General features: G+C 39.9%; 1 protein-coding gene across 1 annotated transcript in view; it reads right to left on the reverse strand.

Annotated features, from left to right (window-relative positions):
* LOC122812307 (complement C3-like) overlaps window positions 1-22,907 on the reverse strand; it is a 2,177,376-nt gene that overhangs the window by 778,518 nt on the left and 1,375,951 nt on the right. Inside the window, exon 26 of the mRNA XM_044084710.1 lies at window positions 20,781-20,940. Coding sequence (XP_043940645.1) covers window positions 20,781-20,940 — 160 coding nt within the window. The remainder of the gene's footprint in view (window positions 1-20,780; window positions 20,941-22,907) is intronic.

Raw genomic sequence — 22,907 nt, forward strand, 5'->3', positions numbered from 1 at the left:
GTGACTCTTAGGAGGGAAGGAAGTGAGTTCCATTTTTTTGCTGTAGTGTAAGAAAGTAGGAGTTGGCCAGAGGGTCGTTTGGGCTTGTACACTGAAATAATATTTTGGTGGCTAGATCTTAGGGGCCTTGGAGGATTATATATGGTTAAGCTATTGGATAATGCAGGGCAAGCAGTGGGGTTAAAAATTAGTTTGTGTGCAATAGTAAGTTGGAGGAAATCAAGATGATTATGGAGTTCTAGCCATTGGAGACTACGGAGGCAGATGCAATGGTGTGTAGAATGGGGGGAGTTAGTAGCGAATTTGGCAATTTTATAGTAGCAACTTTCAAGTTTAGAGGAGATAGAGGTGGTGAGATTTGATAGAATAGGGGCACCATACAGTAGAGAAGGGAGAAGGTAGGTAGTGGCGAGAGTTTGTCTTGAAGATGGAGTAAGAAAGTTTGCATTTCTATAGAGCATACCGAGTTTCTGATGTGTTTTTTTTATGTTTAGTTGAATATGATTATTAAATTTCAGGTGTTCATCAATGGTGACTCCGAGTAGTTTAGCACAACTAACAACTTCTATTGAGGACTGTGAGAGGCTGGAGATTATGAAGGAAGACTTGTCCAGAGTCATTGCTTTTGAGGGAGAGAAGAGAATGATGTGGGATTTGTTGGCATTAAGGGAAAGATGATTTTGAAGCATCCAATTTTCTGTGGTTGTGAAGGCCAATTGGGTTTTCACTTGGAGTTCGGGAAGGTTAGGGGCAGAGCAGATCACAGTGGAGTCATCTGCATATTGTACTATTTTAGAATGAGGAATTGAAGTGTGGAGATCATTGATAAAAATGTTGAAGAGCAGAGGCCCGAGTATAGAGCCCTGAGGGACACCAGTGGGGGTAGGTAGGAATTTTGAGGTACCAGTATTCCATTTCACAGCTTGGGATCTATCAGAGAGATAGCTTCTGAACCAAGAAAGAGAGTTATGGGAGAGATTGAGGTTAGAGAGTTGGTTGAGAAGGAGAGAGTGAGATATTGTGTCGAAGGCCTTAGATAGGTCAAGAAGAACAGTAGAGACAATATTTCCAGAGTCACGAGCTTGGTTGACAATTTCTAGGAAGGAATGAAGAGCAGTTATGGTACTGTGACCAGGTCGAAACCCATGTTGAGTGGGAGTGAGGAGATGGTTATTGAGGAGGTGGGGCATGAGTTGCTGGTGGATACATTTTTCAAGTATTTTTGAAATTGGGGAAAGAATAGCTATTGGTCGGAAGTTAGAGATGGTATTATTTTTACCTCCTTTATGGAGGGGCAAAATGTGGGCTGCCCGCCAAAGCTTGGGAACATATGATTCTTGGATGGATCTATTTATGAGAATGCTGATAGGTATGGCAATGCCGTCTGCTGCGAGCTTGAGAAAGAGTGATGGGATGTTGTCAGGGGCATTTGAGCATGGTTTGAGTTTGGAGAGAAGTTGTTTGATACTGGTGGTAGACACTGGTTGTAGAGTGAAAGTGGGAGGAGGGTTAAGAGAGTTGGAGTGAGGGATGGATGAGGGATTAATGAGGTTAATATAGCTTATAGGTGGATAGATATGTACCTTGAGGAATATTTCCTGGAACATAGGATAACAGAAGATTTGTACAGATTTATGTCAGTTGAATATCCTATTTTAGCTACTATCATAGGAGTACCCAAGGTACACAAAGACCAACTTCATCCTCCTTTCCGCCCGATTATATCAGGGAGTAAATCAAAGACTTTTCCCATAGGAGTGGTTATTGATACTATACTAAAACCTATATATGATGAAGTCAAGCATTTAGTTAAAGACTCCTGGGAATTTTTAAAAAACTATCCTGTCAATAAATATCACAATGGTATTCTTTTTACTACTATTGATGTCATTGATTTGTTAAGTTCTATACCCACAGAGGAAGGCATTGCTGCCTTCACTAACAGTTTGAGAAAACACACAAAAATGACATGGGACAAAATAATGCTCATAACAGATTTAATGAGCATTGTACTTGACAATAATTACATTTTCCATTAAGGAGAAATTTTCAAGCAAACCAGGGGAGTTGCAATGGGAGCGGCTTGTGCTCCCATTTATGCAAACCTGGTTATGCTTGACTGGGAAGAACACCATATTTTTGATAGCATTTACATTAATTCCATCATTTATTATTCAAGATACCTTGACGATATTTACATCTTATGGAATGGCGAACATAACTCCTATTTAGACTTTATTAGCCATATTAATTCCAGCAGTGAATATTTAAAATTCACTTCTGTAGTAAATGAAAGAGGTGTACCTTATTTAGACACATTGCTATCGGTTGAAGAAGGAAGTTTAAAGTCCACTGTATATAGGAAGGACACCTTTACCAATTCTTATGTGGACTTCAACAGTTTTCATCCTAGAAAAGTAAAAAGTAATATTTACAAAGGCCAGTGCATTAGAGCTATCAGAATGTGCTCTAAGTATTCAGATATGGTCAAAGAAATTAAATATATCACATCCTTATTTTTGGACAGGGGATATGATATAGAATTAATGAATGATGTTTCCACCTATGTTATTAGCCAAATGGGGAATAAAATATTTACCATTATTAGGTACCAATACCATCTTGAACGACTTAGAATATACCAGCAACATAACACCCATTACTGGTAATAACAAAATAATTTCTAGAAATTTCAATAGAGCCTGTGTAATTGAATTTGGCCCATTTAGTCACATTATTAAAGACATCATTATTAAAAATTGGCGTTTTTTAATTAATGATAAGGTTATAGCTGAAACACTAGGCACTGCACCTAGGTTTGTGCACAAAATGGGTAAGAACATCAAGAAATATCTTGAACAAGGAAATAACAGGAAGTGTGGAGCTTATGCACACACATTTAAATGTGGGACTTGTAATCAGTGTTCAAATATAAATGAAAATAGTCCAATAATTTTGGGAAATAAGAATAAAACCAAAATATATCCACCTCGGGGTAGTTGCAAGTCAAATATGTTAGTATATGTTGCATTATGTACGGTCTGTCACTCTTTTTATATAGGGAAGACCGAGAGATTATTAAGACAAAGAATATATTCCCATCTGTACTGCATTAAAAAGAAAGACATGAAAAATGCATTAGCCAGACATATAACACAAAATGGTAGTGACCACCAATTTAAATTTGCTATTGTAGAGGTTATCAAAAGTGACCCTAGAGGAGGTAATATAAAAAATTACCTAGCCTATAGGGAGTTATATTGGCAAGTACTGACAGATGCCACAAGTACACCAGGTATTAATGATTATTATACCATTAAACCCCTGTTATTGTTAAATAACTAACAACAGATATTAGTTAATTTTAACATTAGCCAACATTATATGGCAGCCTTATGTATAAATATGTCTAGGATTGTTATGAATGCACTATGGACACCTATATATATTATGTACTTATTCAAAAGTTTTTTATACCATACCACTTTAAGAATAGCCAAGTTTTGGCGCCTATTTTAATTTAAAATGGAGACTCTTCATTTTTTTAATTGTTCTGATGAAGCTAGCTTAGCCTAGTGAAAGCGCTCAACATTTTTTGTATAATAAATATATCTTGGTTTTATACTTCCCGGTGGATTTATTTTGCTGTTTTGTACTTGGATGAACACTTCGTGAGGATTACTTTTGGAGTTTGTTAGCGTTGTTCCACACCAGCTTTTTGTTCATTTGAAGAAATAATGGTAGGAGCAAGAGGTGTGTAATGGGAGTAAAGATAAAAGTAATAGGTGTGTGGTTAGAGGGTAGTGGGAAGAGGAAGAGGTGTGTTTACAGAGTAATGGGTAGAGGAAGAGGTGTGGTTAGTCAGTATAAGGGTAGGACCCGTGGGGTGTGTGGGAATTGGGGGTAGGGTGGGGAGTGGAGTGGAGTGAGCCCGTAGGGCGAACGGAGCGAGTTACAACAGATACTGAAGCAGTTAGCAAAAGACAATCATTTATTAGGCTAATTCCAGTGGTAAGTTGGAGTAGAACAGGTGCTAGAAAGGTGTCTGTGGTCAGTAGCTATGGAGGGGTAACAAAAGAGAGGACTAGAAAGGTGTCTGTGGACAGTAGAAATGAAAGAGGAAACAAAAGAGAGGTGAAAAATAACACTATGAGGACTACTGAGAAAAAAAGTAGTTAATCCTGTGAGAAAGATAGGAGGAAAATATGGCTGGCATAGGGGTGCCATCTAGTGGTCAGTTCAGGTATTGCAGGCTGGTTTGAGAGGGAGTAAGTTGGTAGACCACAAGGGCAGTGTGTGAAAAGACAAAGGGGGCATCTGTGCAGGTAGGAGGAGTGAGGTAGTGAAATTAAAGAAAGGGGAGTAGAGGCTGCTGGCTGTCCTAGCTCAGGACTGGTTTTATTTCTTATGTTAGTGGTTCATAGATAGAAAGTCTTTCTTGTAAGAGTTATTCAGCAGACATACTTTACTGGTTTCCTTGAAAGAGGGAATGCAGGATTGTTCTGCAATGTGGTGACCCACCGATATTTGGAGAGGGTTCTTTAGCTTCCTGCTGACTAGCACTGGAAGCACAGGATGAAAAGAGTAACTTTAGGAGGCAAGAGAGACAAGATAGAAAGTGAGGAACAACGATAACATAAAGCAAGGTATAATTGCTCAGAATAACACTAATATAAAGCAAGGTATAGTTACTCAGAATAACACTAATATAAAGCAAGGTATAGTTACTCAGAATAACACTAATATAAAGCAAGGTATAATTACTCAGAATAACACTAACATAAAGCAAGGTATAGTTACTCAGAATAACACTAATATAAAGCAAGGTATAGTTACTCAGAATAACACTAACATAAAGCAAGGTATAGTTACTCAGAATAACACTAATATAAAGCAAGGTATAGTTACTCAGAATAACACTAACATAAAGCAAGGTATAGTTACTCAGAATAACACTAATATAAAGCAAGGTATAGTTACTCAGAATAACACTAATATAAAGCAAGGTATAGTTACTCAGAATAACACTAACATAAAGCAAGGTATAATTACTCAGAATAACACTAATATAAAGCAAGGTATAGTTACTCAGAATAACACTAATATAAAGCAAGGTATAGTTACTCAGAATAACACTAACATAAAGCAAGGTATAGTTACTCAGAATAACACTAATATAAAGCAAGGTATAGTTACTCAGAATAACACTAACATAAAGCAAGGTATAGTTACTCAGAATAACACTAATATAAAGCAAGGTATAGTTACTCAGAATAACACTAATATAAAGCAAGGTATAGTTACTCAGAATAACACTAATATAAAGCAAGGTATAGTTACTCAGAATAACACTAATATAAAGCAAGGTATAGTTACTCAGAATAACACTAATATAAAGCAAGGTATAGTTACTCAGAATAACACTAATATAAAGCAAGGTATAGTTACTCAGAATAACACTAATATAAAGCAAGGTATAGTTACTCAGAATAACACTAATCAATCCCTGAAGACAATACTTCAGTATCCAGTATGCATTTCAAAAACCTAGTTCTGGTTAACAATGCTACATATTTAAACCATTGGTAGCAGCAATGCAAGGTTCAATAATGCAATAGTTGTAAGCCCTTTTTCTTTTATATCAGTATAAATGAAGACAGCAGTTGAAAACAATTCCTTACATCTTAACAGCAACAGTAAAAACCAATCACTTCAGTGTTTTTAAATACAGATAAAAAACTTTGCCAGCAACAATTTAAGACACTATAAAACAATAGTTATATGCCCCCTTTGTGAGCACCACTGAAGGGGGGAAGGGTGCATTAAGCCCTGGCCCTGTATTGATCTCTATGTGGATGTTGTGTCTTTTAAAGCCATTTTCTGGCTTTTAAGTGAGGGAGTAAGATGTAAGATATTCACCTGATAAGGGTAAGCGCTTAGGTGGCACTACAGTAGCCTTGTTCCTTATTAATTGTTCAATAAAGATTGTTCTGATTAGCAATGGTGTGCTTTTAAAGCCGATTGCTGGCTTATACCTGTGGACTTAGTTAACCTAATAATCCTCTTGTAAGGGTAAGCGTTTGGATGATGCTACAATAATCCTTTATCAGTGGTGTACATTTAAAGCCGATTGCTGGCTTTTACCTGTGGACTTAGTTAAGCTAATAGTCCTCGTTTAAGGGTAAGCATTTGGATGACGCTACAATCATCCTTTTACCTACTATTTATTCTCAATAAAGAAACCGTCACGTTCAGGAATGGTGTATTTCATAAAGCCATTTCCTAGCTTTTAACAGTGGAGTTAGGTTAATAAGTGTATCCACTGGTAAGGGTAGGCTGCATTAACCTATATTTCATGTTTGGTGTTCAGTAAAGGACAGGTACGCTCATAGATAGTAAAGTTATTGTAGCCATTTAGTGGCTTTAACAGTAGAGCTATCAGTTGTAAAATAATCCGACGGAAAGGTTAAGCGCTTAGGAGGGGCTACATGAATCTTATTTTTTCTTTAAGTATTTCATAAAAGAAAAATAGCAGGTCACACACAGAGAAAGCCCTGTGAGATTGGGGTTTTGGTGAAAATGCCGATATTGGCTTACTAATCATTCAGCAGCAATGTTTCTAGTTCTACAAATATCACTGCCGCAGTACTCAGTGCTAGGAACCTAGTTATGAGAATGCCTTCCCTTGAGGTTTTCCTGTCTTTGGAATATCAGTGTAGTACTAGTCAGTGCTAGGAACAGAGATATGAGAATACCTTCCTACAAGGCCTTCCTGTCTCTGGAATATCTTTGTAGCAGTACTCAGTGCTAAGAACTGAGATATGAGAATGCCTTACCTCAAGGCATTTTTGTCTCTGGAATATCAGTGCACCAGTACTCAGTGCTAGGAAGCTAGATATGAGAATGCCTTCCCTCAAGGCATTCCTGTCTCTGGAAAACATGGGTATTTGTATTTAATTAAAGATAAGATGAGATAATATCAGACTCCTTTATTGTGATTGCACAAGTATAGTGAAGTGTTTAGCAATCCTCCTAAGGTACATTCACATATAATGAACATGAATAAATAAGAGCATACAAGACAATACAACACAATACCAAACAATAGAATAAAATGCAATGTAATATGGTAAACAGCTAAGTTATTGCACTTGGGTATTCTCATGGCCTACATCCCCATGCTGCTAACAGGAAATCTTCCAGGCAACAGGTAAAGATCTGGCCTGAAACAGCAGCCTCAACCCAGCAAGACTGCTTCAAATGCACTGACTGGAACATGTTCAAAGAGGTTGCCACTACAGAACAACATGTGAACCTGGATGAATATACTGAAACAGTAGTGAGTTAATATCACCAACTGTGTCGAGGACATGGCCACCTTGAAGGATGTAAATATAAGGGCAAGCTAAAAACCATGGCTCACTAGCGAAGTCTATGAGCTAGTGAAAGCACGTAATGCTGTTTTCAAGTCTGGAGATAAAGATGCCCTGAACGTTCCCAGGGACAGTCTGAACAAGGGAGTAAGAGCAGCAAAATGTGCTAAAAATACAAAAAAATACGTTGCAGATCAAGAGGACCCTAGGCAGCTGTGGAAGGGCATCCAGTGCATTACTGATTACAAACCTCCATCAACACATTGTGTAGAGAATACGGGCTTTCTAGACAAACCTAACACCTTCTTTAGTAAATCTGAGGAGACAAACAACACCTCACCAAAGAAACTTCCTATAGACGAGGATGCCACACCACTATGTCTCAGCCTGGAGGCAGTCCAAAAGAGCCTAAGAAAAGTCCACCCAGGAAAGGTAGCAGCTCCTGACATGATTCCAGGTCATCTACTCATGGATTGTGCAGATCATCTGGCAACTGTTTTCACTGACATCTTCAGCACATCTCTCAGACAAGCTAGTAGAGTTAGCAGTGCCAAGATCCTTCAAGTCTGCCATCATCATTCCAGTGCCAAAGAAGTCATCCTCAGTCGCATTAATTGACTACCGACCCTTCACACTCACAATGGTGGTGATGAAATGCTTTGAAAGGATGGTCAAAAAGTATATATCTTCTTGTCTGCCTGCATATTTTGATCCTTTACAATTTGCTTACAGACCAGTCACTCTACTGTGGACTCTATAACGTTGGCACTACATCACACCTTGAACCATCTTGAAGACAAAAATTGCTTCGTATGTATGCTGTTCATAGACTTCAGCTCAGCCTTCAACACTGTAATACTGCAGCAGCTGTTGTCTAAACTAAATCAACTAGGCACAGAAAATACATTCTGCAACTGAATCCTTGACTTTATGACACAGGCCCCAAACCGTTCAAGCTGGCAAGAACCACTCACAATGCATCACCTTGAACACTGGGATCCCACAAGGTTACATACTAAGTCCACTTCTCTTCACAATAATGACCCATGACTGCTCTGCAAAACATCAGACAAATGACATCATCAAGTTTGCCGATGATGCCACTGTGATCACCCTCATCAGAAAAGATGAGGATGAGGCATACAGACAGGAAGTGAACCAACTCACCAGATGGTGCACTGAAAACAACCTAGCACTAAATGTTGACAAAACAAAATAAATCATTGTTGATTTCAGGAGAAAGCGAAGGTCCCATACACCCATCATCATCAGTAGTACAGCAGTGGAAAGGGTAAAAAGCACCAAATTTCTAGGGTTAGATGACCTAAGCTGGGCAACAAACACCTCCAGGCTTGTAAAAAGAGCCCACAAATGTCTTCACTTCCTCCAGAGACTATGCAGAGCACATCTCCCCTCCCACATCCTCACAACCTTCTACAGGGTCATAATTGAATGCAGAATGACTAACAACATTACAGTCTGGTATGGAAACTGCTCATACATGGATCACAAGTCATTAGAGAAGGTTCTGGCATGGAAACTGCTCATACACACATCACAATACATTAGAGAAGGTTCTGGTATGGAAACTGCTCATACACACATCACAAGACGTTAGAGAAGGTTCTAGTATCAAAACTGTTCATACACACATCACAAGACATTAGAGAAGGTTCTGGTATGGAAACTGCTCATACACAGGTCACAAGTCATTAGAGAAAATCCCGGTATGGAAACTGCTCATACACAGATCACAAGTCATTAGAGAAGGTTTGTCCAACTCCCTAGGTAAAACCTGGAACCTTTTACCCCCTGAGATAACCTTTATTTCTTCCCTGTATCACTTCAAAACCGAGCTCAAACTATACCTGGGCTCTAAATGGTCCTGCTACTGTACCAAGCCTGGCTAATCCTCACACTACTCTATAATTTAGTTATTAATGTCCCCCCTCTAACTATTAATCTTTTATGATAGTAGCATATGGTTCCTATAACTATATTATTAGTGTCTTCTGCTGACTTCTTGTTGTAAATGACATATTGTTGTAAAATGTATTTTTTACTTTTTCAGGCAACCCAAACTTTTGTACATTTTTTGCCTTTCTTTATGTTTTGTATTTACTACTCGTGGACCTTTTCTCCCCGGGCCTCCGCTGAAAATGGACATATATCCAGTCGGACTATCCCGGTTAACAAATGTAACATAAATAAATAAATAAATAAATAAATAAATAAATAAATAAGTCATTAGAGAAAGTTCTGGTATGGAAACTGCTCATACACAGATCACAAGTCATCAGAGAAGGTTCTGGTATGGAAACTGCTCATACACAGATCACAAGTCATTAGATAAGGTTCTGGTATGGAAACTGCTCATAGACACATCACAAGACATTAGAGAAGGTTCTGGTATGGAAACTGCTCATACACAGATCACAAGTCATTAGAGCAGGTTCTGGTATGGAAACTCTCATACACAGATCACAAGTCATTAGCGAAGGCTCTGGTATGGAAACTCTCATACACAGATCACAAGACATTAGAGAAGGTTCTGGTATGAAAACTCTCATACACAGATCACAAGTCATTAGCGAAGGTTCTGGTATGGAAACTCTCATACACAGATCACAAGTCATTAGAGAAGGTTCTGGTATGGAAACTGCTCATACATGGATCACAAGTCATTAGAGAAGGTTATGGTATGGAAACTCTCATACACAGATCACAAGTCATTAGAGAAGGTTCTGGTATGGAAACTCTCATACACAGATCACAAGACATTAGAGAAGGTTCTGGTATGAAAACTCTCATACACAGATCACAAGTCATTAGCGAAGGTTCTGGTATGGAAACTGCTCATACACAGATCACAAATCATTAGAGAAGGTTCTGGTATGGAAACTGCTCATACACGGATCACAAGTCATTAGAGAAGGTTCTGGTATGGAAACTCTCATACACAGATCACAAGTCATTAGAGAAGGTTCTGGTATGGAAACTCTCATACACAGATCACAAGTCATTAGATTAGAGAAGGTTCTGGTATGGAAACTCTCATACACAGATCGCACGTCATTAGCGAAGGTTCTGGTATGGAAACTGCTCATACACGGATCACAAGTCATTAGAGAAGGTTCTGGTATTGAAACTCTCATACACAGATCACAAGTCATTAAAGAAGGTTCTGGTATGGAAACTCTCATACACAGATCACAAGTCATTAGAGTAGGTTGTAAAGCAACATTACAGTCTGGTATGGAAACTGCTCATACACAGATCACAAGACATTAGAGAAGGTTGTAAAGCAGGCCAGAAAAATCACAGGATCAAACCCCAGTCCTTACAGGACCTTTTCTCTTGCAGATGCTATGGCAGGGTCGTGAAACTGAGAAAGGACAAGTATCATCCTGCATATGGACTTGTCCACCTCCTGTCGTCAGGAAAATAATACAGAGACATCAGGTGTAGACCATCAAGATTCAGGAATAGTTTCTTCCTACAAGCAATTAGACTATTGAACAACTAACTTTAATAATGTCAACACTCCAGTTTGTGACAACACCTTAAGTACAACATAATTGTCTGTACAGTCATAGAATTAAATTATTCTGTTTATCTATGTCATGCAATCTGAACAAAATTATTACTTGCAGAAGTTCAGGAACTATGAATTATGCTATGCTGCTATTCTATCTTAAAATGGTGGTTGGTAAGTTATTTATGTGTGTATTTATATATGTACTGTCTAGAATTTCTTCTGTTATATGCTTTCTTCACCCTGTTGTAAAAACTGTTTTAATTGCACACAAACCTGCTGCACCGACATTTCATCCAGTAATACATTGTATTTGTTGATCTGAATGACAATAAGGTTTACTTTGACTATATTGCACATAGGTTCATAGGTTCATACCAGGCTATCTGCCCTAGGGCATTTATAAGCCTAGCTCGAGTGTGTATGGCTTTCACCACCCCTTGGAATGAGAATACTATGCCCATTTAGGGTTTAGTTTACTGTGCCTAGGTCTAGTAGTGACACAGGTATGACCCCCGGGGTAAACCTATGATCGCCCATCCACTCGTCAAGATTTCTCTTGAAGAGAGTCAGTGAGGGGCTCTGCCTAACATGGACTGGGATTCTGTTCCAGAGTGTAGAGAGCCTCTGGGTTATGAATCTGTCCCTCCAGCATGCCCTATTTATTTCTGTGTTGAGGTTCAAATCTCTCGCTCTCATGGCTCTGGTGGATTTGGATTTTCTGAGGTGGAGCATGTCCATTAATTCCAGATTGGACATGGCCTTGTACATCAGACATAGATCACCTCTGAGTAGGCGGTATGTGACTGAATAGAGCTGGAGTTTCTTCAGCCGGGCAGCATATGACATATGTTTGAGACACTTGATCCTCTTGGTGAGGTACTTTTGGGGTCTTTCCAACTGCTGCAGGTGTCGGGTAAGGTACATCCCAATTGGGGCACTGTACTCAATTATGGGCCTGATAAGGGAAGAGTACAGGGGTACAATGACCTCTCTTGATCTAGATGTGAATCCTTTCATGATAAGGTGGGTAATATAGAAGTTCTTCCTAACCACCTTGGCAACATGAGTGTCAAATGAGAGGTTACTGTCAACTTGGGTCCCTAGGTCCCTGATTACTTCTTCCGTACTTAATGGATTACCACCTATGTGGTAATTTGTGGATACTTTGTTTTTCCCAAAGGGTATGACTATACATTTTTTGGCATTCAGTTTAAGGCCATGGCTCTGGCACCAGTTATCCATTTCTATGAGGCCTTTCTGAAGGATGCTTGTGTCCGCTGGAGTATCAGTTATGGCGCCCAGTTTGCAATCATCTGTGAACTTTGTTAGCCACAATCCTCCTATGTTTGCTTGCACCTCGGAAAAATAAATGCCGAAGAAGAGGGGTCCCAGGACCAAGCCCTGTGGGATACCGCTTGTGACTAGCTTAGAGTCTGACATGGCTCCAGCAATTCTGACCTTGTGGGTTCTGTCCTTGAGCCAGTTTGCAACCCATCTTATGACATATGGGTTTACATTTAAGCTGGTGAGCTTGTCTATGATGCCCGAGTGGAGTATTGTGTCGAAGGCTTTTGCAAGATCAAGGTAGGCTGTGTGAACTGCCTTACCCTCATCAATGGCCTTAGTGACTGTTTCAAAAAAGTCGACCAGGTTCAAAAGGCAGGATCTGCCCTTGACAAAGCCGAATTGGGTAGGATCCAGTGTCTGTAGGTCCCCAATGTCTTTGTTTATGAGTTCCATAATGATCCTCTCCATAGCTTTGCAGACCAGGCTCATCAAGCTTAAGGGGCGGTAATTTCCAGGGTCCGCAGAAGCACCTCCTTTGTGGAGTGGGACCACTGTTGCTGTACGCCATTCTTTGGGTACGTATCCTGTAGTAAGGTTAAGATTAAACAGCAGCCTTATGTGCGGGTTTAGTTCCTCTTGGAGTTCATGTAGCACGCAACCCGGGACACCGTCTGGTCCCATTGATGCTGTGTTTTTAGCTTTGGAGAAGGCGGCTCTCACCTGGGCATCTGAGATGTCAGGGAGGCTACACTCTGCTGGGATAGATATTTCTCCTTCTGGGGGGGGAGGGGGGAGAGAAATTTGCACTGAACCTGTCTGCCAGTATGTTGGCAATGTCTGTGGGTTCAGTGTATTTTTTTGTCATTTCGGACTAACTCTGAGCATATATGGGAGTTTCCACCCAGGTTTCTAACATAACAAAAGAAGGCCTTGTGATTGTCTTTAGTGTCTTTTGCGATTTTTCTCTTGAAGTTGGCCTTGGATGATTTTATGAGTGATCGTAGTTTTTTGCTAATACTGATCAGAGATGCCTTCCCTTTTTGGGATTTTGCTCTGTCATGTAGTAGCTTCCTCCTCCTGTTGTAAAGCTTGTTTATGGCTGAGGTCCACCAGACAGGACGCCTGCCTTTGGGGGAATGGGTCTTTGTTTTACTTGGGATTGCATGATCCATGCATTCTTGAAGGTGTCCGTAGAAAGCGTTTATAAAGGATTCAGCGGTGTGGGCTGTGGTTTTCACTGGCCCAGGGGCCTTGAAGGATACCACTTCAGTCTTAAGAAGTATGAAGTCAGCTTTTGAGAAATTCTTCACTGTGGTCTTTTGTGTTGGGGGTGAGGGCGGGATGTGGATTTCCAGTGAGATTAATTTATGGTCTGATCTCACCAATGAGGGGGTATACTTTCAGTGTGGAGCATTGTGTCCCCATGTTTCTGATGATCAGGTCTAGTATATTATCTCCTCTTGTGGGAGTGGTGACTAGTTGTTCCATCACATTTGAGTTTATGAATTCTAGGAACCTTTGGGCTAGGGTGTTGGGGCTTGAGTAATGCTCCCAGTCTATGTTTGGGTAGTTGAAGTCTCCCAATATGATGGTATTTGGAGAGACATTCATATTCTCTAGTGTCTTCAGGAAGGCTGAGTGGGGTTCCTGAGTTTGAGAGGGTGGTCTGTAGAATGCTACAAACTGTAGGGCAGTTTTGCCTATGGTTAGTTGCACCTGGATGGTCTCCGATGCTTTGTGCGTTGCCACTAACCTGGAGGTGTGGGTATCTTTGATGAATATGGATACTCACCCTCCTTTTGTGGTTCGGTCCAAGTTTTGAGGCCGAAAAGCATGATATGAGGTATAACCTGGTAGTGCTGCGGTGCTCTCAGTAGCCTTGAACCAGGTTTCAGTCACTGCACATGTTCTCCATACTGAGGAGGGCTTCGAGAGCGTGCATCTTGAGGTTTAGACTTCTGGCGTTGAGCAGCATTACCCTTAGTTTTTTTCCACTTGTGTTTTCTAGGGAGGTGGGTTTGTCTTTTGAGCCTTGCCTAAAAAAGGCACTATGGGGGTGGCAAGAGCCTTGGCCAATATCTGGAAGCCCAGGGGTGACAGGTGCAAGCCGTCCCTTGCGAAGCAGCATGGCTTGTCAAGCATGTCATCCCAAACAGACAGACATTGGATCCCCTTAGAATGACACCAGTAATTGAGCCAATTGTTAAAGCTGATCATTTTGTCTTTGTACTGTGGCATCATTCTTGGTGAGGGTAAGATGCTGCTCAGGGTCAGGGTCATACCGGCCTGGGCTACATAATCAGAGAGCTCCTCTATGTCTCTTTTCATGTAGTCCAGAGAGGTACGTCTCAGGTCATTCACACCGGCATGGACAATGACTGAGTCATATTTGTACTTGCTTTGGAGTGACCTGAGTGCTTGTGTTATGTGGCGGATTCTAGCGCCCGACAGGCAGCTTACTGTAACCTTTTCCTTGTTCAGTCTGGTGAGCGGGACGTCAGTGTGTCTGACTATGGAGTCACTTATTACAAGTGTATCAGGCATGTTGTTTGGCCTTAAGGGCTGTGACTGTTTGGCACACTGACTTTGTGAATTATGAGTTGCATGTGCTGTGTTTTGAGGTAGTGGTTGCTTGGATGTCTGCTTTGGAGGCCTCTGTTGCTTTGGTAGATTTTTAATTAGAGCCTCCGAATATGTTTTTGTGTGTTTATGTGTTTGGTTTGCAGTTGTGATAGGTCTATGTGAGACTGGGTTTGTGGTGAGTGTGGTTACCTTCTCCTCCTGACTGGTTTTGCCAGTACTGAGTCGAGAGAGCTCAGCCTCCAGTTTGGCTATATAGTCACATCTCTCACATATATTTGTATTTGTTGAGAGGAGGAGAGCGTTGTCTGTGTATATGAGGCAGTTGTAACATTGCCTCAAGATTCCCAGATTCACCAGCTGAACTGGAGAGGACGCCAGTAATTGACCATTCGACATGCTAGAATAGTGTAAGGGATTGCTGTGTAACTGAGTCACAAAGGACCTATAGGGAAATGGGTATTCAAGGGGATTGTAGGTGATGTAGTGCTTTCTTTTTTCTTTAGGAGTGCTTTACTTGTGTAAAAATGCTTTAGGAGCAAGTGCTGGGCTTTTTAGATAGAGAATAGACTATTTAGATTGAAAGTAGAGCAGTTCTAAGGGAAACACTGAAGAGTAGACTTTTTCAGAGCCAGAAATAGTTTAAACTAGATTAACCGGCGCTGCCCGATGCTGCGCTATGGGCAACTTCGTGCTAAATCGCGCAAAAGCAGGCAAACGCACGCTAAAGCGGATTTTTAAGCAGGGAACTTCAAAGAGCTAGAAATGGCCCAAAACGACCAATTACTACAAGATTCTTGTGCTGAGGTCACTCCTTCATGGACAGATAGGCTGCTCAAGGCTCCCCACTCCCACTGGTGAGCAAAGAAACTTCCTTCTATCCAAGTAAGGTAATGGGCAACACAGGAACTACACCACAGCCCAGAATACAGCAAAGCCTGTATAGGGGACTATTCTAGTCAGGGAAAGGTGGGAAACAAGGATTTTTTTTTCAAGAAGGCAACAGGAAAATGCAGAAAAACAACAGTATATTAAATGCACAGGCTAGCACACTTGAGTGGGCAGCCTCAACAGTTAAATTAAACAAACAAGCTTTAACTTAAGTGCAGGTAATAAATAACACTAAATACAGTTAAATTAGCAGTTTAGCTTCGTTTTTAGCAAGAAAGGAAGGAATAAAATAAGGTGCACAGGAATGTAAACATATACCTTATGGTGCAAATGGCTATTATCTGTACTCACTGTGAGTATTTAGCATTATTTAGGTCATGCATGGCCCTGGATAGAAACTTTTCATAAGTCTGTTTGTCCGAGATGGAATGAACCTGAGCCATCTGCGAGAAGGCAGCAGTTCAAACAGGTGATGTCCAGTGTGACAAGGGTCTTTCAAGAAGTTGGTTGCCCTGCTGTGACAGAGCTGAAGAGTTCCTCCAAAGAGGCCAGACAACAAACAGCCAATGATTTTCTGGGCAGAGTTAATGATCCTTTGAAGGACTTCCTGTCTGCCACTGAGCTGTTGGCATACCATGTGCCGATGCATTATGTCAGCACACTTTCAATAAAACAGCGGTAAAAAGACACCAGTAGTTTTTTCTGCAGGTGGTTTTTCATGAGTATCCTCAGGAAATGGAGTCTCTGTTGTTCCCTGTTGACTGCCTCCATGGTGTTTATGAACCAAGAGAGATCTTCTGCCACATGTACACCTAGAAACTTGAACCCTTACCACACAGTCTCCATTGACATATATTGGGTTGTGATCGGTGTTGTGCCTCTGTAAATCTGTTATGAGTTTGTTTGGTTTGGTAGAGTTGAGGACAAGGTTGCTCTTTAGTACTCCATGCAGCCAGTCTTTGAACTTCATCTCTATACGCTGTCTCGTCTCCACCTTAAACAAGTCCAACCACTGTTGTGTCATTTGCAAACTTAATGATGGTATTAGTGGAATGAAGGGGTACACAGTCATGGGTGTAAAGAGTGTAAAGAAGAGGGCTCAGCACACAGCCTTGAAGGACCCCAGTGTTTAGCCTGAGAGTGTTGGAGAGGTACAGGCCTAGTCTAACCAGAGGACGGTTAGTCAAAAAGTGTTTAATCCAATGGCAGGTAAGTTCTGTAAGTCCTAGGCACATGAGTTTAGTGACTAATCTATCCAGGATAACTGTGTTAAAAGCTGAACTAAAGCCTACAAAGAGCACCCTCACATAGCTCCCCCTGCTGCTCAAGATGAAAAAGTGCAGTGTGTAAGGCAGTGGAGATGGCATCTTCCATAGACCTATTTTCTCTGTAAACATACTGATGTGTATCCGAGATAACTGGGAGAATGACCTTGTTGTGTCCAGAACCAGTTGTTCCAAACATTTCATGATGAGTGGAGTAAGTGCCACTGGTCAGTAGTCATCAAAACTACTGATGACAGGTTTCATTGGCAGTGGAATGATTGTAGTTGACTTCAGGCAAGATGGAATAGTAGACTTGGACAGAGAGACGTTGATGACCTTTGTGCAGCCCACGGAGCTGGCCCGCACATTCTTTCAACACCCTTCCCGTCACTCCATCAGGGCCTGCAGCCTTTCTTGGATTAACCACTTTAAGCTCATGTCTTACATCATGGTCTTGTACTGTGAAGGTGTGGTTGCAGGAGGCTGGTATAGATGACATGAGACTGCTGTGGCCTGTCTGCTGGTGCCTAGGTGTATCTGTGTCTGCTGTTTCCACCTCAAAATGAGTGAAGAAATAATTAAGATCTGCTGCCATTGCTATATCTGCATTAACAGTGATACAGTTACTGGTTTTATGATTGCTGATGTGCTGAATACCTTGGCAAATGTCGGGTTACAGACATTGCCAGTGCTTCCTTCTTACTGCTGACCTCTTGTTTAGATCTACAAGTGCAGATAGTAGTAGTGCTGGTGCTGGCATATCTGTCTTTAACCCAGATACCATCACCTCTAACTTAAGGGATCAGGACGACAACCTCAAACTCCTTAATATTATCTTCAGAAAATTGAGTCGCTGTTGTTCCCTGTTGATGGCCTCCATGACCTCATACCACAGTGTGGTTGATGGCCTCCATGACCTCATACCACAGTGTGGCCTGTTACAGAACTTCATCTGTGATAGTCACAAATCACTAAACATATCTTAATAAAAGTAGAATTCCTCCCCATTAACCCTACAGATACATATCTCAAGTTCTCTTTTTCATTGAATTTATCATTGCAAACTCCCTTGATCAAATAATACCTCCCCACACTAGAGGGACTAGCATGCTTTCACCAACATGTCAACTGTTCCTTGCCCATCATCATACACTTACTGGTCACATCAGATCACTACTCAATTTTATTCACTATATGGTCCTAGTATAGGCCAATAACCAAATCAGCCATCATTACAGACTTCTCCAAGGCCAATTTTCAAGTGTCAATGTTGCCTTGAATCAGCTTAACAGTCTCCTGCCTCTCAGTGACCACATAGTAAAATACCACCACTTAAGATTTTACTTCCATCTCAGGCCTTCTATAGAGGCTCATGTTTCTATTTGCCACAAATAGAATGCTGACTTACAAACAAACCTGACCCATCTGGTGAAACTCAGCTATGAACAAACTCAATAATAAAACAAAAATATAAATGTATATATAAATAAATAAATATATATATATATATATATATATATATATATATATATATATATATATATATATATATATATATCCCATAGAATAAAAACCAGCATGTTATAATGTATCTTAAAAGGGTAAATAAACTTAAGAGCAGCGGCAGTAAATAATACAGAGATAATCTGGAGTTAAAATGCTGTATCCTCAAACCATAACCACAAAACATGCTTTACTTATGTAAAGTGCACCAGAAATAATGCCTAGTGCTATCTTTAATGGCATCACCCACTCAGACTCTGATGATACAGCTTACATCCTTGCAGGTAATTTCAGCTGCTCCTGCTTCTCACCTGTGTCACCTCCAAACTGCTCATGACAGAGTATTTACTCCTTACATTACTAGGTAGGTAATTACCTCTGAACTAATACTAAAAGTGCTCTCCAGCTCTGTGGATCCAGATAATGTCAGTTTGAAGCACCCCTTTATTATTCCTTCTACTTAATAACTGAACAATAGTTTCTCCTCCAAGCACACACCGGAAACCTAGTGAAAAGTGTAGTAGTTCATGTCTATAAAGGGCGGCCCTTTACAGGCCCTGACAACTATAAATCCATCAGTCTTGCCAACATCATTTGCAAGGAGGTGGAATACATCATGATGGTCCTTATGAAAAGTGACATAGTGAACCAACAATGCTTAACCCCTACCAATCTGAATTTATAAAATATATAGCATGCCAATTAAACTTAACCGATTTCTGTGAAACAGTCACAGAAGCACTATACAAGGGTAACTCTGGGCAGACAGCCTACACAAACTTAGCTAAGGCCTTTAACACTATACACCAAGTTGGCATCCTTGACTAAGTGATCAAACGCTATATAAATGCCAATACTTATTTATTTATTTATCCTTTCTTGACTGGATTAGTCCTAGTAGGCTAGTAGCCTCTTTTCAGGGGAGACCTGACGTGGTATTTATACTATAAGGGGGATGTGGCCAGGGCACTGGGGAACATCTTTTTCTCTTTTTGATAGCTGTCATGGGATCTTTTACATCCACTTGGGCTACGACCAATCAAGCAGACGGGACTCTGGTTTGCTGTCTCATCTGAAGGATGATACTTGTTGGACTGCCAGCTGTCACTGCTAGATAACACTCTGTTAGAATTAATAGCATACTGTCTTCCATGAGGCATGGTACCAGTTATGTACCCCAGGGATGTGTTTTGGGACCACTTTTATTTAGCATTTGCTTCTAGGATGTCAGCTGTGATTCTAAAGGCATCTGGCTGACCAAGTTCACAAACAATTGCAATTAGAGCTATCCGCAGCTCCCCTAAAGACACTCAGGTCCTCGAAGATGACCTAAATTGAGCAAAATCCTGTAGCATCATACAGTTTGGGAAACAGAAACTCTCAAACAGCTACCATGAAAATGACACACCCATAAAATAGTTATTGTTACTAGAAACAAACACTCATTGTTATTAGAAACTTTGGCACTTTCATGAATAAAACCTCTCCTTTGCCTACCTTGTATTTACTGCTATTAGGAAGGTCTTGCATCTCACTTCAGTGATTGAGCTCCTCTTTAATCACTTCTCATCAGATTTGTACTAGAATACAATGCACCCTTTGATATATATCAGTCCAACATCAAACCCAACTGCGGTGGTTTCCTCACCAAAAAAAAAATATTATAACATAAATAGGACTTGCTGCCATTACAGATGTTGCTTTGCTCTCAAATAATTCTCCATCATTGGAACAATGCTAAACGTCTGTCACTTCATCTTCACATCTAACTTAGAGGAATAGATGAGAAACCACAGCCCTTAAATAACTCTCAGTGTGACTTATGGATAGGGGGAGTAACCAGTTGGGATTACCAGTGGGACTGCAGTGACTAGGTTTTTAAAAGTTTTAATTAATCTGCTACATAATAGCAACCTATGAACTTATGAATGTGCTGGGAGCACCCAGTCAACCATATCAGATTTCCCCACACAGGACACGCAGTCATATTCAATATGCAAATGAGATAAGCATAGCCCCATTATTCACTGGGAACCAAGAGTCTTGAGCCTTCTCTTACTGGGAACATCTAATCAGCTTCATCTAATCTCCCATAGGGGCAATATGTTAGCCATTTCTCATCTTTCACTGAATAAAGCAATTCAGGGATACAGGTAAATATGCCAAAGATTTATGCCATGTACTTAACAGAAAGATAAAATGGTGATAATAAAGCCAAATTATACCTTGACATTTTATGAACTTCAGAATACATTATGAGTCAGTGATCTATCTACATTTACATACACACATTATGCTTGAAATGTAGTCAGATTTCTTCTAGAAAAGAAAACAACAGCATACTGTCATTGATGATGCCATAACTGGTGCATCCTCCTTAAAGATTCCATCTGGCTTCTGCTTCTCTAGAATCAGCCATTTGACAGCCCCACACAATACCTGGGGATCTATTGCAATAACTCGATGTGCCATGGAAAAGACTTTTGCAACGTATGCTGTGAGCCTGAGGAACACAAGAAAATATAACATCAGTGCATTACCATCACATGTTTTACTTTCTGCAGTGAAGCTTAGAATCTATTAAAGTTAAAATAAATACTTAAGTACTTTCTTCTTTTAAAGTTATTAAAAAATAAGTACAGACCACAAAGCAATCTGAAGCATAAGAGATAATGCATGCAGAATAAAAATAGAACTCAGAATTCTCTAGTGACTTCGCATGATGGTGCCCAAACATAACCTCAGGCATAAACAATAATGTTGTTTCTCAGTGTAACACTTGTGCATTGCTTTCTCCAGTTTGCTGCATCTAGAGCAGTATACACTGTAGTAACAGGCTTACTATACATATAGGTAACTGGGTTTATATGCTGAAGTAACTGGTATACTGTACACATTGGTAACAGTGATATACGCAACACTAACTGGTTTCTTGTATTTGCCACTAATTAGGATAGTAGACCACAGTAAATAGTTTACTGCACATATCAGTAACTGGGATTATGCACTGAAGTTACTGGTTTATTGTATGTATTGGTAACTGAGATTAATGCACTGCAGTAACTTGTTTACTGTACATATTGGTAACTGAGATTATACACTGCAATAACTAGTTTACTGCACATATCAGTAAATGGGATTATACACTGCAGTAATTTGCACATTGTTCATATCAGGAGCTGGGAATATACACTGCATTAACTGGTTTACTGTACACATTCATAACTGGGATTATACGCTGCAGTAATGGTTTTAGTGTACATATTGGTAGCTGGGATTATACACTGCACTAACTGGTTTACTGTATATACTGGTAACTGGGATTATACAATGCAGTAACAGTCTTACTCTACATATTGGTGCATGGAATTACACACTTCAGTAATTGGTTTACTGTACATACTGGTAACTGAAATTATACACTGCAGTAATTGGTTTACTATATATACTGGTAACTGGGATTATACAGTGCAGTCACAGTCTTACTCTACATACTGGTGTGTGGAATTACACACTGCAGCAGTTGGTTTACTGTACATACTGGTAATTATAATTATACACTGCACTAGATAGTTTGCTGTACATGTCAGTAACTGGAAGTATACACTGTAGTAACTGGTTTAATTACCATATTGGTAACTAGAATCACTCTTGTGGATAACAGGGTTATAACTGAGATTATCTTTATACAGGTAGTAGAGATTTTTGTACATACTGGTAAATGGGATTACAGTACATCACAGAGGTAATTGGATTACTCGAATACTGATATTACTTATTGTTACCCAATATTACTATTTGTACTGATAAAAAAGGATTATTTTGTATAGCAAATCGATTTATAAGTGCAAACGTGTTAAACAGAGTATTTATTTATCTGTGCTTGTTAACCAGGTTAGACCACTAACCAACATGAACCTTTTTCAGATTTTTCTTGGGAGCAACGTCTGGTTACGTCACTCGTTTAGAGTCACACAATAGGTTAATGATGGCCGAGAGAATCAAACTTGGGGCAACAGGAAGAATCCTGCTAACAGCTTATAGTTTGAATCCTCTGTGCTACCTGCAAAAAAGAACAAAACAAAAACTCTACTGCTAATAATTAGTGTACTTACTGGAAACTTTACAATGTATGCAACCAGAATCTTAATAGAAACTAGGATAACTGTTTACAATATATGCAACCAGAATTACTGTACATTCTGATGACTAGTATTCAAACACATTTAGGGAACAGGATTACTCTTAATATTGATACTTGAAATGAGTGTATTTATAACTGTGATTATTGTTTATATATACAACAGGGTTAACTACATATAATTCTGTGATTACAGAGGAAACTGGGAACAAGGATTATAAATTATACAGGTAAATGGGACTAATGGATACTGGGAACAAGGATTATAAATTATACAGGTAAATGGGACTAATGGATACTGGGAACAAGGATTATAAATTATACAGGTA

This window comes from Protopterus annectens, chromosome 9.part0 (genome assembly GCF_019279795.1).
Source record: "Protopterus annectens isolate FY-2018-M chromosome 9.part0, PAN1.0, whole genome shotgun sequence".
NCBI lineage: Eukaryota > Metazoa > Chordata > Ceratodontiformes > Protopteridae > Protopterus > Protopterus annectens.